At 41.4% G+C, this 18,574-nt stretch overlaps 1 protein-coding gene across 1 annotated transcript; it reads left to right on the top strand.

Moving 5' to 3' along the window:
• Nucleotides 1–8,978: 8,978 nt before the first annotated feature.
• On the top strand, nt 8,979–13,009 carry GDF5 (growth differentiation factor 5). The gene is made up of 2 exons (XM_042465631.1): nt 8,979–9,857; nt 11,622–13,009. The coding sequence occupies exons 1-2, from the start codon at nt 9,224–9,226 to the stop codon at nt 12,488–12,490; spliced, it is 1,503 nt and encodes a 500-aa protein (XP_042321565.1). The 5' UTR covers nt 8,979–9,223; the 3' UTR covers nt 12,491–13,009.
• Nucleotides 13,010–18,574: the final 5,565 nt, after the last annotated feature.

Below are 18,574 nucleotides of genomic sequence, written 5' to 3' on the forward strand. Positions count from 1 at the left end.
CCCTGAAAGAAAAGTGAGATACAAATAAAGGGATGGATGAATGCTTGGTGGAAATTGATGTGTTTGGCCTAGAGAAGAGAATGTTGAAAAGACTATGATTTTACATTTCTCTCCTCCTATGTAATGTGCTATCTTTCTCTCCCTTCTTTAAAATCCCACCTCAAAGATTTCAACCTAAATTTTAGCGTAACACCCTTAGATCTCATGCTCTACTGAAAAACTAAACTAAGTACATGCAGCAGAAATGAATTTATTTTCTTCCCTTGTTGCCCTTATCCTCGTTCTCACTTCCCTTCTCGCCTTCTGTCACCTCTGCTACTATCACACTTTAAGTCTCTGGTGTCTCTTTAAATCCATGTTGTTTAATTGTAGCTATAAGAACTAATAGGGAATAAATAAGGATTTATCTCTATATTTCCTATGTTGACAGTGACTATCATAATTCGAAAAGTTTGGATGTAATCTGCTCTCCATGGAAATTAATTGTCTTTGGATACTAATATGGGCCTGGCTCACAGTGTTCTTTGTCAGACTGCTGAAACTCCCTTCACTTTAATTTCTGTATAATTGCTTAGTCCTCAAACTGCAGTGTCAGCACAAAAGCTATATAACTCATTAGTGGTTGGAAGACTGCAGACTGTTTGTACAATGGAGATCATGCTGCTTGCTCATGCTGTTGAAGTACTCTTAGTAATAAAGTAGTGTTGGATGTATATTCTTTTAAATATCTCACTTTTTTTCTGTGTGTGAGAGACAGACAGAATACAGTAATATTTATATACTTATTGCACTTTAAAGCCACCATTTACTAAAGTTCTCTGGGCTGTTACAATCTGTTAAAATGCTGAGCGATGTTAATACTGCAAGACAAGGAAACTGAAAATTCATATGATGCTTAATTATTAAATATCTCCCAATGGTTGGTGCACCCAATTAAATGGTTGTTGTTGTTAACTGTCATCAACTAACTTTGACCTATGGCAACCCCATGAATGAGAGAGCTCCAAGTCCTTCTATCATTTTCAGCCATGCTCAGGTCTTGCAAACTCAAGGCAGCCCTGGCTTTCTTGATTGAGTATATCCATCTTTAATGTGGTTTTTAAACAGAGGCTGGATGGTCAGGGGTGCTTTGATTGTGAGTTCCTGCATGTCAGGGGGGTTGGACTGGATGGCCCTGTGGTTCTTCCAACTCTATGATTATATGATACCCCTTATTATAAACTGAGTTGAGAAGGCGTGAAGAAGCTGAAAAAAATGGTGCGTAAAAATCTATAGTGTAGTTCATCCTGACTGTCTAAGTTAGTGGGGAGTTCATGTGATTGGTGTTGCATTTCCAATAATGCTGAGAAAATGGTTTGTAGTAAACTTACAATGTTGACCAGTGTTATTATATCACATGGCTTATTTTATGAGATCTGACTACAAGTAAAGGGAAACTTGTGTAGAATGCAGGAATGGAATCTCAGTGTAACATATTTGCTCAGTTGAAGACTAACAGTGAATTGAATTATTTTGATATTGGCACTAATGTTAATGAATTTATATCTTATTTTCTAAGATTAACTAATTAATCTAACATTCCAAGCTCTGCATGAAGGCAGAAATAAAGTTAAGCATTGCTTTCTCAGGGACGTAGCCAGGATTTTGGGAAGGGGGGGGTCAAGACTAAGTGCCACCATTTTGAGAGGCTAAGAGCCCCCCCCCCCAGACACAAAAAGGGGGTTGAGCGTTTACATTAGAATGGCACCACTTGAACTTCCGTTATGGCTCCGTGCTGCTATAGAATATTGGGATTTGTAGTTTTGAGAAGCTGTTTGGCCTTCTCTGTCAGGTGCCACAACAAACTACAAGTCCCAGCATTCCACAATATGGTGCCAAGGGCAGCTAAAGTGGCATCAAACTGGATTATTTTTTTCAGTGTAGATGCAAACTGAGTCCTTCCTCTGAAGGCGTTTACATCAGATAAATTCAGCTCGATAAAGCAAAGCGCAGCTGTTCAAGCAATGAGCGGCAGCCACTCTGTTCATGCTCAGAGACACTCTGCTCATGCTTTGAGACACTGCATTCCAACTTCTGAGCTGAGCTAAGAACCCAGGCTGCAGCCACACAACATTTCATTCCCACTTCCAAGAGGGATTTTTAATTCCAACACACACACACACACACACACTCTACATACACACATGCACACAATTTTTAATTCCAAGACTCATCTATCTATCCATCTAGCTATCTGTCTGTCATAATTTTAAATTCCAAGACATTATACCTTCCTTTCTTTTTATAAAAAACAAACCCCTTTAAGAGAATCCTATTTTGAGAGAAAGGCAGGGTATAAAATCAATAAATACAAAATTATTGTGCAATAGTCCATCAGTGCATGGCTTGCATTATAAGACTCTATAACTTTAAAACGTTATACATTTAAAAACAATTAAAATCACAGTAGGCTCAGAGTGCTATAGAATCATGGAATCATAGAGTTGGAAGAGACCCCAAGAATGGCCATCCAGTCCAACCCCATTCTGCCATGCAGGAACTCCCAGTCAAAGCATCCTCAACAAATTATATAATGGAAGTGTCCATCTACATTGTAGAAAGATATACTATAGATTAATGCTATGGAAAATCACCACCTTGAGTCTGTATATTGGGAGAAAGGCGGGATTTAAGAAAATAACAACAACAACAACAACATCTGGGTATTGTAGTTTTGTGAGATATTTAGCATTCTTTGTCAGAGAGCTCTGGTGCCACAACATACTACAAATCCCAGGATTTTCCATAGCATTAAAGTGGTGTTGAACTGGATTATTTCTGCAGTGTGCACCTTATTAGACTGCAGTTCCCAGCAGTCTGTGGTGCTGCTGGATGATGGGCCCTGCAGTCTAGCATTGCCTGGAGCAGAGCCATAGGACTCCAGAGCCCCAATTCATCCTCTGGCAGAATTTTGGGGAAACTCCTTTAAAATGACAAAAATAAGGAAAATAAAAACTCCTTGCAAAGTAAAACCCAGAGGTCTTCCAATGGACTTTGCTTCCAAGGCAGGAGGGCAGAGAGGCCAAGATCTTTAGATTGAGTCCTTAGGTTAATTAATTAATCCTAGAATCCTAGAGTTGGAAGAGACCCCAAGAAGGGCCCTGATCCAGTCCAACCCCATTCTGCCATGCAGGAACTCTCCATCAAAGCATCCCCATTGATATGCTGAAAAGGGGCCAGCTAAGTGTATTTTATTTTATTTTTATTTTAAAAATGAGAAAAAAACAAGGCTGGAAGGAGCAGAAAAGGGCCAAGCCTTGATATCTGGACCCCAGAACATGCTAACTCCCAGAATTCCATAGCCAAGAGCCACAAAAGTTAAATCGCTGCCAAACCTGGTTATTTCTTGAGTGTGGATGCAGCCTGATGCAGCTTCCTGTCCCTCCCTCGCTCGCTCCCTCTCCTCCAGGGCTTTTTGGCCCCTTCCCTCAGGCCCCGCAACAGAAGTTTAGGGGCGGCACTTGGGCTCCTCCTGGCTTTGCCAGGGCCGGCAGGAGAGCCTCCTCACCCTCCCATTCTTCCGCCCTCCCTCCCTCCCTCCCCCCTCTCTCTCAGCCTCCCTGCTCCCAGCGAATTTTTCCCTCTAGTCCTCTGTGCTTTTGATGGAGGGGACAGAGGAGTTTTAAAGTGCCCCCTTGATTCACACACCCTCCCACTCTTTCTCCCTCCCTGGAAGAGACTTTTATTTTGGCAAAAACACAAGGGAGGAGGGGGGAGGAGGAGGAGTGGAAGCCAGACTGACTCCTATGGAAACGAAAGGGAAAGAGCTTGCTTTGTCTTTCCCCTTTTCCATCTCGGAGCTCCGTGGTTTTAATGGTGAGGAGGAGGGGGGGGAGGAAGGAGCTTAAATGCCCCCAGGCCTGAAGGGGGGGGGGCAGACCCCCCCCCCCCCCCCCCCCCGGCTACGTCCTTGGCTTTCTGACTATTGGTTCTGATGTCGTCCATCAACAGCAGTAGCCAATGATTTACTTTTTCCTAGTTGCTCTTCACTTGTGGCAAGGATGGAACATCTGTTATCCTTCAAATGTTACTGAACTTTAATTCTCATCATATCTCCCCACTGGTTATACTAGCTGGTACTGATGGGAACTGCAGTCCAGAAACATCTGGAGGGCCACCCTTTCTCCACTTTGATCAGTGGTATAGTATAGCATACTATAGAGAAAAAACCAATTGTTCAGGCTGCTTACATTGCATGTATTTACTAATTTTAATTGTTTTTCTAATATCTCTTGGGCCCCTTAAAATTAGGGCAAAGAATTAATATACAAATATCTGTTTGCTTTCCACAGCTTCCTATCTGTCCAGTGAGGAACCAAGATTTGATGATGTATCTCATAAGTATGCACTGTGAGTACTCATAGTTCTGGAAGATTTTATACATTTTATCCAGTTCAAGCCATTTAGGCAAGACATGTCATTAGAAATCAGTTTTTCATTCACAGTGTTCTATGTTATTACTAGTCTTCAGAGCAATTCATAATAATTTCTGAGCTCAATTTCAATAGGTAAAGTATGTTGTATCAAATTCACATATGGCCATGAAGCCTCTGCCACATTCCACATGTAAATCATGGAGTGGAATTCTCCACAGAGTCAGATTTTCCTTGGAAGTATGTGCAAATTTAGGGATTTAGGGTGCTCTAAGAATTTATCACACAGACAAAAGCATAGTGGGATGCTCTCATCAATATCGCACAATAGTGGGAAGGTTTTCACACCATGTAGCATGATATTGCAATTATCCTGTGATTATCCCATGAATAAAGACAAATTCTAGTGCCACTTTTTATTCGTGGATTTTCCCGTGAATAAAAAGCGGCATTAGAATTTCTTTTTATTCACATGATAATCTCAGGATAATCATGATATCGTGAAATGTCATGTGAAAACCTTCACACTATTGTGTGATATTGACAGGAGCATTCTGCTATGCTCCCGTCTTTTTTGTCTGTGATTGTCATGTGAAGAAAATCCAGAAGAGTTCTATGAACCTCACTTGGCTGCTCTAAACGTAATTTGTCCAATTATGGACATTATCTCACTAAAGTTTAATATATGCTGTAGAATCAATATAGCAGGAAAGGTCTGTTCCATAGTCTGCCTTTTCCCCAGCCCTAGGACATAGAGATGTTTGGGATAACTGGCACCTACCTACACATTTCCATTATCATTTTTGTTTTGCATGGATTCATCATTAGCATCCAATTGCTAACCCCAACTAGAGTTACGATTGCCATATTCCATTTTCCACTCAAATCTGGCTATCTAAATTAGATTTGAGGGGGGAATAGAATATGGCAACCCTAACATTAGTTGGAGCTAACAACTGGATTTAGATAAGAAACTTTAAAACATGCTCACAATGAATCTATGCAAATCGAGAATGCTTATCAGTTGGAAAGAATTATTTTCAACTTGCATGCATATTATTAATCTGAATTCTAATTTTGCAAATTCATCGCATTAATCATTTTTCTACTTGTATGTTTTTTCCTACTTCTATGTCCCAGTAGTACAGTAGTACCATTTTGATTTCTAATTTGCATGCATATTACTAATTTGAATTCTAATTAGTAAATTCAACACATTAATGGTTGAATTGTTTTCCTGTTTCCATGTTTTAGGGGTAGTACCAATTTTGTGGAAACCATTATTTGGAAATAACCAGTATTAGGCTTGGATCAAGGAGATCCAGGATCAAATCCCTGCCTGATCATCATTTTACCTTGGGCCATTGACACTGGGCCATCACTATACCTCACAAAACCTACCGTATGGGTTATTGGTGGAGATTACTTGTGATACATATAAAAAGATGTAAAGTATCAATGTACCCCACTCTCCACCCCCAGAAATGTGGTGTTAATAATTATGATGATGTTGATAATAATAATAATAATTATTATTTTATTTTTATACCGCCCTTCCACAGATCAGGGCGGTTTACAACATATTAAAATACAAAAATACAAAATACAACAATACAATAAAAATAAAAGCAACTACAATATAAAACCCCCGTTAGCCCATCCTCTTTGCCACAGTAGAGGAGGGAGGCCCACTGGACTTTAATCGGGGAATGCCAGATGGAAAAGAAAGGTTTTTAGGTCCTTTCTGAATTGGGCCAGGGAGGTAGTCGAGCGGAGCTCTATGGGCAGCGTGTTCCAAAGGGCCGGGCCGGCGATGGAGAATGTCCTCCTCGTAGTGGAGGACAACCTGGCCCCTGGCACCCTAAGGTATTGCTGCCCAGATGTTCTGAGGGTGCGGGACGGAATGTATGGGGAGAGGCGGTCCTTCAGGTATCCTGGGCCCAAGCCATTTAGGGCTTTATAGGTCATTACCAACACCTTATATTGTGCCCGGAAGCGAATAGGCAGCCAATGCAGATCTTTAAGCACCGGTGTAATATGGCTGGCCCTGGAAGTACCAGTGACCAGCCTGGCTGCCATATTCTGTACCATTTGCAGCTTCCAGGTTTGGTATAAGGGTTGCCCCATGTAGAGTGCATTGCAGAAATCCAATCTCGAGGTTACCAGAGCGTGTACTACCGTTTCAAGGTCCCTCTGGGCCAGGTATGGGCGCAGCTGGCGAATAAGCCGAAGCTGATAACAGGCGTTCTTGACCGTCGCATTCACCTGAGCAGTCAGGTGAAGCGACGAGTCAAGAAGCACCCCCAGACTGCGCACAGAGTCCTTCACAGGGAGCGTGACCCCATTCAGGACAGGTGGAACTACCGCCATTCCTGGACCAGGGGAACCTATCACAAGTACCTTCGTTTTCTCTGGATTCAATTTGAGTCGGTTTTCCCTCATCCAGCCCATTACCGACTCCAGACAGGCCACGAGAGGAGAGATGCCATCCTCAGTCACTGCATCAGTCGGAGACATAGAGAAGATTATTTGGGTGTCATCAGCGTACTGATAACCCCGCGCCCCATGTCTCCGGATGATCTCTCCCAGCGGTTTCATGTAAATGTTAAATGATGATATCCTGTCTCGCATTGGCACTTCTAGTGCTATTCACATGGGATCATTGTAGGGTTTTTTGCTTTTTCCCCATTGATGACAAAAAGGTTTAAAGTTGTAAAAAGATCACAGAAAGCCATTGAGACTACTGCCATCTGATTCACAGAAGTAAATGAAAAAGAAAGCTCTGCTCTGAATCCATCTTCTAGCTAGTACTGCCTTCACCACATACGTGCACCTCAGTTCCCAGAAAAAATAAATGTGGAGTTAGTCCTTCCGTGCACGCCATCCCATTGATTCAATGGGTCAATAATAACTGGGACTAGCAATAGGATGTAGGCCTTTTAACCATACACCAAAGACTATAGAATTTATGTACAGAATATGATGGCTGTAATTTTCTGGTGCTTTCATTGTATAGAAAGTTCATGTTCTGCCAAAAAATGAATATGAAAGGAAATGAAGGAACAAATTAAAATAACAGAATCTAGGAGATTATTGCACTGGCTGTTTTTGTCTGATCTGGGCATGGGCTGAGACCATGTATAAATGGATGTTATTGCACAGCTCCATGCCCAGATCAGAGGCATCCCGTACCCGACTTGGGCTTCTACAGTGCTTAGCAAAAAACTGTACTTTTCCATTCATTGCAAAGTACGGGAGAACTTCTGATCGTGTACAGGATGCCTCTGATCTGGACATGGAGCTGTGCAATAACACCTGTTTATACATGGTCTCAGCCCATGCCCAGATCAGGTGGAGGAGGGAGCCACGCAATAATCTCATAAGAATGTTGTTGCTGTGATTAACTGCTGTTAAGCAGACTTTGACTTCACCCTATCATCAACAGCCTCAGGGCAGCTGTGGCCTCCTTGACTGAATCTATCTATCTAGAATGTAGTCCCCTCTTTTGCTTCTGCCTTCTACCTTACCAAGCATTATTGTCTTTTCTAGTGAATCATGTGTTCTCATGATATGGCCGAAGTACAACAACCTCAGTTTAGTCATCTTAGCTTCTAGGGAGAGTTCAAGTTTGATTTGCCCCCTTTATTTGTCTTCTTGGCAGACCAGAGTTTCCATAGAACTCTTCCCCAGCACCACATTTCACATTAATTGATCCCCTTTCTATCAGCTTTTTTCATTGTCCAGCTTTCAAAACCATACATAGAAATAGGAAATATGATGGTGTGGACAATGTATTAGTATTTTAATGTCTAAAATATATTGTACAATATAAACACATATTCCTGGGAGATGCATATGATTGGATTTCTTCTTTTTGCTTCAATATGTCAATATTAATGTTTTTGAATTCTTACAAGACGAATACATTTTGTTAATATTCTTTTTCACTCCTGTGCTTTCATCACCAACTGACAGAATGAAATTGCTGCTGATAAAGATCAGATTCTGTGGTCAGAACTTTATAAAAACAGCTATGTGAATTAGAGCATACATTAATATAGTTATTTCCAACTGATCTTGCTAAAGGCTTGCACTGTTTTATCTTATGCAGTTCTGTCTTGTTTCAAATGAGAAGTTCATTTGAGGCTAAAATAGGCAACATGTTGCCACTTTAAATTGCATATTCTATAGAGTTTTAGTCCTACAGAGTTATTTTACATGAAGCAGGGTATGACTCATGCTAATGGAAAGGGCAAAGAAGACTTTTAAAAGAAATATATCACACTTAAATTAGTTTAGACAGCATGACATCAGAGAGTAATTAAATAGGTTTTTGTTGGAATTCCGCTTCCAATTCCTGAGTTCAGGTTTGTAAAAGATTTCTGAGCACCTGCAGTTTTCTGTGTGTGAAATATTTTCACTGGAAGGGATTCAAAACTTTTTTAAAAACCTTTTAACACAGAGGCAGCATTACGCCATTCTTCCTTCTTGGAAAAAAAAACCTCTCTCCGATTTAAACAAGAGTCCTTCAAGTTTTTAGTCACTTTTACAGAAGAAAGGGGGGTAGTAAACTTTCTCTTTTCAAGAACAAGCTGCTAGCAGAAATCAGGAGAAGACCAAACGGAATAAATTAGTATTTCCACTATGGGACTGGATACAAATATTGAACAAGAAGATTTAAAGTTTTTTAAGCTGAAAATAAAACTCTTCCTGCTGTCTTTGGTTTTCAATTTCTTTCATGTTTTCTTATGCCAAACTGGAGGAACCTTTTCTGATTTTTTCTTTGGTGGTATTCAAAGGAAGACCAGAGGATGAAAATCCAGCACTTTCTTACTTTACTGCTTTGGCACTTTAGTTGGTTTTACCTTGTTCTAATCTCCTTAGTGCTGAGTCCTGCTGAAGCAAGTCAAGGGAATCCAGGAGCCAAATTAAGCTTGTCAAAAGTAGATGGAAAAGAGAGGAGCCCTTTGCCAAGAGCAGGTACCTTTAGAACAGGAAACCATGGATATAGTGCTGGGAATTCAAAGCCTAGGACAAAAACTAACACTGCTCAAGCTGGAGCTGTCTTGGCAAAAACCGATGACTCAAAGAAGACTCTTTCTAAAGCAGGCAGTACAGACAAAAAGGTAGGGCATTCTTCAAATAGACAAACTGGAGTAAGAACAGTAACTCCAAGGGTCCAGAACTTTGGCCCCAAAGCCCCACTGAAGAAAACTAGCACAGGGATTTCTGATGCCAGCTCTTATAAAACCAAAAAGACTAAAGAATCTATCGCCCAAAGAGAATCTAAAGAGGCATTAAGACATCCTGCTATCACACCACACGAATACATGCTTTCCTTATACAGGACTCTTTCTGATGCAGAACGAAAAGGTGTGAATGGAAGTGTAAAATTGGAGACGGGACTTGCCAATACAATTACAAGCTTCATAGATAAGGGACAAGGTAAGAAAATGTAATGTTTGTACATGTATTCATGTATGTTCCTTAAAAATTAATGCCTGATTTTCTGTATCTACAGACACATAAAACTTTCTTGATTGCACACATTTTCATCCATACAATGCCAATTTAAGGAGTGTTTTAAGTTTCAAATCTGGGGATTTGTAGAATGTTTATGCCTTTACTATAATGCTATTAGCAATATTAACGCTAGGTTATATATCACGAGGATAAACATTCATTTTATTTTCTGTAGAGAATGTATCTAAAAACATATAAGAGTAACAGAATGAATCTAGACTTATTATCAGTGGGACTTAAGCCAAGACTAAGCTTTATCTCATAGATTTAAATGGGTCAAACTCTTAAGTCTGATTCCAACCAAAGATTTCTGCAGCAGCAAGACCTGATTAATCAATTTCTGTTGAAGCACTGAACTAGCAAGGTAGATTTAAGAAGAATTAGAGTCACAGCATCTTTAGATTTTCTGGTGATTTTTACTTTTGAAATCAAACTAATTTAGATATACTTTGGTAAATATGCAGGTGATTTACTATTTCAGTGATGAAAAGATAGAAGAATGTTGGAGAACATCCATATTGTTTTAGACCTTCACGGGGCCCGAAGCAACCTAAATCAGAGATTCAAATGTTAGTTTTTCTGGAGTGCAACTCTCAGAATCTCCCAACCAGCATGATGGTCCAAAAACAACAACAACAAAAAATAAGTTTTCAAAGCTCAGTCAAGTGCCACTTGTACAGGGCTCTCACACAAATACCACTGAAATGTGTGCTGTGTACAACTATGGCTAGGGAATTTCACTTTCATCCATTACTGATTCATTTATTCAATTTCACTGAAAATATTTTGGAGGTATGTAAACAAATGTAAGGCTGTTCAGAAGAGAAACAGCCTTGCCCAAATTTATCTGGATGAAGTACCACAAAGCTTTTGGGCAGCAATGTCCACTAGTGTGTGCATAGGCAGATTGGATATAATGCTTTGGACTTTCAGGACTGAATTTGTGGTAGACAAGTATCTTTGTAGATGATGCTGCAGCTTAAATGCTTTGCCTTCAAACTTTAAACGTGCTTTGGCTGCCATGTGGTTTTCCGGGTTTTTATAAAAAAAATTTCTGAGGACTTATCACATGGGGAAAATAGGGGGAAATCGGGGGTTTAAACTAACGTTATCCTGTGAAAATGCGCAGTCGCGGTGAAGATTTTCACATGACATTGTGATTAAAGAGGTCTTAGCCCAGCAATAACCAGGTAATAACCAGCAACAAATCATTCATGGGGAAATCCCATGAATGATTTGTTTCTGGTTATTACCTGATTATTGCCAGGATAAATCCTCTTTAATTGCAGCATCATGTGAAAATCTTCACCACGAAAGCATGATTTTCAGGGGATAATGTTAGTTTAAACCCCCGCTTTCACCCCATGTGATAACATCTTGAGATAGCACATGCCAGTGCTTGTCTTCGTTCATCATAATGCATAATCATTTTTTTAAAAAATCTCACTTTAACTGTCTAATACCATTGATGAATCTTAACGGGAGGGGGGGGAAACCTGCCTCTCCCCATGAAGCATAAATATTTCCATGTTTGAGCTAGAATATTCTATTAAACTTCTAATTCCTAGTAGATTCAATGAGTCATTCCAAATAAATTGTAGACATTGTATGTTGTTTTAAAAAGCTTCAAACTAAACACAAATTTCTTTCTGAGATACCTGAACATCTCCCTTCTTCTCTCTTTAGATGACCGAATTCCAGCTGTTAAAAAGCAGAAATATGTTTTTGATATCAGTGCCTTAGAAAAAGATGGCTTACTAGGTGCAGAACTTCGTATTTTGAGGAAAAAACCTTCAGATACCTGGAAGCCTCATCCTCATGGAAAAACGTGCCAAGTGAAACTTTTCAGTTGCTCCACAAGTCGGCAAGCATCCATTCTCTTGGAGTCTCGGATTGTCAATATTTTAGATACAGCAAAATGGGAGGTCTTTGACATTTGGAAACTTTTTAGGAATTTTAAAAACTCTGCTAACTTGTGTTTTGAACTGGAGGCTTTTGAAAGAGGGAGACCTGTTGATTTAAGGACTGTGGGGTTTAATAGAACAGGAAGACAAGTCAATGAAAAAGCTCTCTTCTTAGTATTTGGTAGGACAAAGAAAAGAGACTTATTCTTCAATGAAATAAAAGCCAGATCTGGCCAGGATGACAAAACTGTTTATGAGTACCTATTCAATCAAAGAAGAAAGAGAAGGGCTCCTCTAGCAACTCGACAAGGAAAGAGGCCCAACAAGAATCTAAAGGCAAGGTGTAGCAAAAAAGCACTCCATGTAAATTTTAAAGATATGGGATGGGATGACTGGATAATAGCACCTCTTGAGTATGAAGCATATCATTGTGAAGGACTTTGTGAATTCCCTCTTCGTTCTCATCTGGAACCAACTAATCATGCTGTTATCCAAACATTAATGAACTCTATGGACCCAGAGTCAACACCTCCAACTTGTTGTGTTCCAACAAGGCTGAGTCCTATTAGCATTCTGTTTATTGACTCTGCTAATAATGTAGTCTACAAACAATATGAAGACATGGTAGTAGAGTCATGTGGCTGTAGGTAGCAGCATAGTCTCTCACGTGACTTTCTGTATAAAGCTTTTTCCAGCGGCTGATTTAAATAAACAAACAAACCTTGAACATTCTGATTCTGTGGACAGTACTGTAATCACCCAAAGAGGGTTGCACTGACAATAGCTATAGTTGTATATGCCATGCCCAGATTCAGCCTAAACAAGAACTTAATTCAATATATCTCTGTCAAAGGACATTTAGAGTTTCACTTTTGAATCTCCAAGGCCATTGGCAAATCCAATGCTGGTGGATTCCTTACATTCTGATTTTCCTTCTTCTGGCACTGTTTGAAGGCCTGAACAATGTTGACCCATCTCTATGAGAGCCAGCATGGTGTAGTGGTTTGAGCATTGGACCGCAACTCTGGAGACCAGGGTTGGATTGCCCACTCAGCCACAGAAACCCACTGAGAGACCTTGGGCGAGTCACTCACTCTCAGCTCCAAGAAAAAAACCTACCTTAGGGTTGCCATAAGTCGGAAATGACTTGAAGGCACACAACAACAACAAACAGGATTAATCCTCAACCAGGGATGTAGCCGGGGGGGGGGGGGTCTTGGGGTCCAGACCCCCCCTTCCATTAGATAAAATGAATGGTGTGTGCTGCCGCGCTGCCACACCCAAGCCCCATTATAATGGTGGCACTTAGTCTGAAACCCCCCCCCTTCCCAAAATCCTGGCTACGTTCCTGCCTCAACTATATTGTCAGCATATGTATTCATTTCATATGTACTTGGAAAAAAAATCCTGCTATCTCTGCAAAATACCATGATTAAACTAATCAGTTTGATAGCTGTAATCAACCTTTCATATTAGTTCTTAAGACTGTATATTTGATAGAATGTTGATTTTGCTATAAATTGTATGCATTATACATGGGTTTAGAGAACTGCAGGGAAATCTATTTCTTCAATTGTATATTTCATTTCAACTTAATATTTTTCTTCAATGTCGCCCTTTTTAATATTATGTTCAGTCAGTGTTATTATTCTCCGTATAATTCATGCTGTCTTCTAATGCTTATAGAAAAATAACAACTTAAGAAGTAGTAAATTATTTGACAGTGTTAATTGTATCTAATTGCTAGTTACCATAAATATAATTTTATTAAAATCTTTGTTTTCAGTGTTTTGTTCAATTAATAAAAATCAAAGAAAATAGGACTGAGACAAGCTGTTTTCATGAGCATTATATGTATGTGCATACAGCTGATGTCAATCAAAAAATGCCACAGAGAAAGTACCATGACACAATGACCTGTAAAGGCTTTCTTGGTAAAAATAATGAATTAATCTAAGGTCTCTTTCACAAAACACAGTTACAGCATTTTGATAGCACTTTAAATGTCATGGCTCCATCCTCTGGATTGCTGGGAGTAATTTCATGTGGTATTTAGAATTCTGTGCCACAGAGCTCTGGTGCCACACCAAAGTACAAACCCCAGGATTCCATAAAATAATGCCTATCAAAGTGCTATAATTGTGCAACGTGAAAGCCAAAAAAGCCTAAGCCAAAAAGCAATTTAGAGTTGTGTGTTTAAGTCTATTGACCCATACTTTACTTTTCCTGCACAATAATATTTTAATTTGATGAGTCCCTTGTTTCACTCATTTTTATATAGTTCCACTTCTCAAGCCAAGTAACCAGATATAACAAACTCCAAGACAGATTATGTAGTTCGGTAGGAACCTCCCCTCTTTCTAAAACAGAGGATGCAGAAAACCCCTTATAGACTCTGATATAGAAATAAGAATACTTGAAATCAGTTAGATTTATGTCAGTGCAACATGATCCTTTACTCCAGTCATGCTGTAGGGAATACACAATTGTAGCCTATGAGCACTCAGCCAAGGAGAGAAAAAGCAGAGCCAGAAAATTTAAAAAATGGTTCTAAAATGACAGACATAGTTACATTATACCTGGAAACTCTATCAGTGCCCATAAGTCAGTGACTTCCAGAGATGCCACTCACACTTCTAGGCATCTAGTTTAGTAATTATCATGGGGATATACTTCCAACATACCTTTATATCTTACTCACCACTGCTATGATACTGGATATCAACAGTACATGACAAAAATTGTTTAAACCAGGCAGGAAATGTTTCTTTTGTAAAGGTTTTCCATGGTATGCCACTGATTTTTAGTAACATGCTAGAGGAAGACATGGGGCAGCAAAAATGACTTTGGAAGCCATGTATTACCCCCACTTGCTCTACTGGAAATCTCCATCTATCCCCACAGGCAGCAATAGCAACTACATTTCTATACTGCTTAACAGTGCACTTAAGTACTCCCTAAGCAGTTTACAGTGTGTAAGCTAACTAGAGCGTGTCTGGCGGAAACACCAGCGCTTACCCGACAAGGCTCTCCTAGACCGTCTTTTCGACGACTATGGAGAGGCGATAGATGCGGCAAATGAATCGTTCTTTGGCGCACGTATCGCGTCCGCGGAGTTGCGGCCAGCAGAGCTGTTCAGGGTGGTGAGGGAACTAACTCAGCTCCCTCCTGCCCCGAACCCGATCCTTGAACCAACTAAGGCCTGCTGTGACCAATTTAACAACTTCTTCGCGGATAAAACCTCTCGGATAAGGGAAGGTCTCGATGCCAGTGTTAGAGCAGAAACCAGAATAGAGGTGTCCAGAGCCTCCGTGGACTCGGTTATACTGGATCATTTTGAGTCTGTGAGTACCGAGGATGTGGACAAGATCCTCAGAAGTGTTAGGAAGACAACCTGCTTCCTCGATCCCTGTCCCTCATGGCTAGCGGCTCAGGGGTGGTCCGGCAGTAACTTTAATGCTGCACCGGATTATTAATACATCTCTGAGGGATGGGCTATTTCCATCGAGCTTAAAATTGGCCATGGTAAAACCTCTGCTCAAAAAGCCCTCCCTTTACCCCCTGCTGCATAACAATTATCGGCCAGTTTCGCTACTGCCATTTTTAGGGAAGGTGATCGAGAGGGCAGTTGCGATCCAGCTTCAATCGATCTTGGATGAAACGGATTATCTAGACCCATTTCAAACCGGCTTTCAGGCGGGTTACGGGGTTGAGACTGCTATGGTCGCCTTGGTCGATGATCTCCGTCTGGGCATGGACAGGGGGAGCATGTCCCTGTTAGTGCTCTTAGACATCTCAGCGGCTTTCGATACCATTGACCATGGTGTCCTTCTGGAACGCCTGAGGGAGTTGGGTATCGGGGGCACTGCACTCCAGTGGTTCCGTTCCTACCTCTCGGGTAGATTCCAGATGGTGCAGCTGGGGAACGTGTGCTCCGATAAGAGGGCACTTACATCTGGTGTCACTCAAAGAGCCATTCTGTCCCCCATGCTATTTAACATTTACATGAAACCGCTGGGAGAGATCATCCAGAGACACAGGGCGTGGTGTTATCAGTACGCTGATGACACCCAAATATGTTTTTCTGTGCCTCCGACTGATGCAGTGACCAGGGATGGCATCTCTCCTCTAAATGCCTGTCTGGAGTCGGTAATGGGCTGGATGAGGGAAAACAGACTCAGCCTGAATCCAGAGAAAACAGAAGTACTCGTGATAGGTTCCCCTGGTCCGGGAACGGCGGTGATTCCACCTGTCCTAAACGGGATCACGCTTCCTGTGAAGGACTCGATACGCAGTTTGGGGGTGCTCCTTGACTCGTTGCTTCACCTTACATCTCAGGTGAGTGCGACAGTCAGGAGCACCTGTTATCAGCTTCGGCTGATACGCCAGCTGCGTCCCTACCTGGGCCGGAGGGACCTTGAAACTGTAGTACATGCTCTGGTAACCTCTCGTTTGGATTTCTGCAATGCGCTCTACATGGGGCAGCCCTTGTACCATACCCGGAAGCTGCAGTTAGTGCAGAATATGGCAGCACGACTGGTCACTGGTACAGCCAGGGCCAGTCATATAACACTGGTCCTTAAAGACCTACATTGGCTGCCTAATCGCTTACGGGCACAATACAAGGTGTTGGTTGTTACTTATAAAGCCCTAAATGGCTTGGGCCCAGGGTACTTAGAGGACCGCCTCTCTCCGTACAATCCGCCCAGCACACTCAGATCAACCGGGCAGCAATTGCTAAGGGTTCCAGAGGCCAGATTAGTGGCCACTACCAGGAGGGCCTTTTCCATCTCGGACCCCAGCCTCTGGAACGCGCTGCCCTTTGAGCTCCGCTCGGCCACCTCCCTTACTCAGTTTAGGAAGGGGTTAAAAACATTCCTATTTGAGCAGGCTTACCCCTGACTCTCTGACCCCTGAAGTATTCACTCCTCGCCCCCTTCGTCAGCATGTTAGGCTGGCATGAGTGGGGTTTTTTATTGTTTTTATTGTATAGGTTTTAATGTTATGTTTTTACGATGTTATATTGTTTATATTGTTATATTGTTATTGTCATGTGGAATGTTGGAAACCGCCTTGGTCTTAGAAAGGCGGTATACAAATAAAATTTTACTTACTTACTTAACTGCCACCAACAAGCAGAGTACTCATTTTAGCAACCTACAGAAGGATGTAAGGCTGAATCAAGCCTGGAGCCCCTGGCTGGGATTGAACACACAACCTTGTGGTAGGGAAAATACAGCATCCATTGATAGTCCACAAAACATCACTCATACATAACAGCCTTAGTAAAAGAGGACACATCTAGAATAAGGAAGACCAACCTAAGGAGGGAAAGGCGCCTTTGTCAAGCTGTTAAAGGGAATGGATGGGAAATGTTTCAGTGATAGCCACAGATACTGCATATGTCCAGAGGAGAGTGACCAAACTGGCAGAAGATCTGGGAACCATTCCTTATGAGGAGTTAGAGAGCTGAGTATGTTTAGCCTGGAAAAGAGAAAGTTAAGTGATATGGTAGCCCTGTTTGAATATTTGAAATTGTTTCAAACATTATTGAAGATGGAGCAAGTTTGTTTTCTGTAACTCCAGAGAATAAGACACACAGCAATAGATTTGGACTACGAGAGGGGAGAGTCCATCTCAACACTGGGGTGAACTTCCTGACAGTAGGAGCTGTTCAACAGTGAAACAGACTGCCTCAGAGTCTCCTTCTTTAGAAGTTTTTAAACAGAGGCTGAATAGTAATTTGTTGGGGGTGCTTGGATTGTGAGTTCCTACATGGCAGGGGAATGGACTTAATGACACTTGAGGTCTCTTTCAGCTCTACGATTCTATGTCCTAGAACAGGAGTGGGCAAAGTGTGGCTCACCAGATCCATTAGTGTTTTAGCACTAAGGAAGAGGAGGAGTTCAAATGCCTCAGAGGAGTTCAACTGCTTCAGTAGGCTCTCACTGGAAAAGAAAGCAATTGGAAGGGCAAACTGAGAAAACAACCAGGACTGGAACCATCACTGGAACCCCACAAAATAGCTTTTGAACACTCAGTTATATCAGCAGATAGAAATCAGGCAGGCACGTGGCATTTTCCCCACCACCTACTATCTAGGATAGTAGAACTGGGGATTGGGGTTAGAGGAATCCTAGCTAGGTGGGAAAGGTCATACTCTATATGCAGAATATCCTGGGTTCAACTCCAGGGTGACTCCACACTAGGAAAGAGTAAGTGATACATTCTGCATTCAGGCACACTTGAACTTAGGAGGAGGAGGAATGAATGGATCAACAGCCTGGCCCCTCATTTTGCCATTATTTATAATTCAGATATCTGTATTGTGCCTTAAATCACATGATCCCCCCCTTTCATGGAGGAGAACTGAGGTGGAGTGGATTCTGAAAGAGAAAGACACATGTACAGGGTTAGTAGTCAATCATTTGCCAGTAGAACTCCTGTGCTTTGGACAGTTTCTCCCACAGAGTAGAAGGCAGGGCATTGTTAATGTCTCTGGGTGCACATTAGGAGCATCTTTGTTTGTCACATAGTTGTCTTTGCGCTACTTGTAGAGGAATGAACTTGTCTGGAGCAAACATGTTAACATACTCAAAGAACAACAGTGAAGAGCATCCTGGGTAATGCTCATGGGCATACTATGAAAGCAACTTACGAGGGACAGAAAGAAGTGGAAGGAGGGAGGGAAAGAGATAGAGAGCAATGTGCAGTCAGCAGCAGGTGCATATTGTT

The sequence above is a fragment of the Sceloporus undulatus genome, chromosome 4 (assembly GCF_019175285.1).
Source record: "Sceloporus undulatus isolate JIND9_A2432 ecotype Alabama chromosome 4, SceUnd_v1.1, whole genome shotgun sequence".
Lineage (NCBI taxonomy): Eukaryota > Metazoa > Chordata > Lepidosauria > Squamata > Phrynosomatidae > Sceloporus > Sceloporus undulatus.

Bases quoted from the DNA above. Each gene is read 5' to 3' on its own strand.
- GDF5 (XM_042465631.1), top strand. From the start codon at position 9,224: ATGAAAATCCAGCACTTTCTTACTTTACTGCTTTGGCACTTTAGTTGG. The intron at 9,858-11,621 runs GTAAGAAAATGT...TTCTCTCTTTAG, and splicing joins CTTCATAGATAAGGGACAAG to ATGACCGAATTCCAGCTGTT.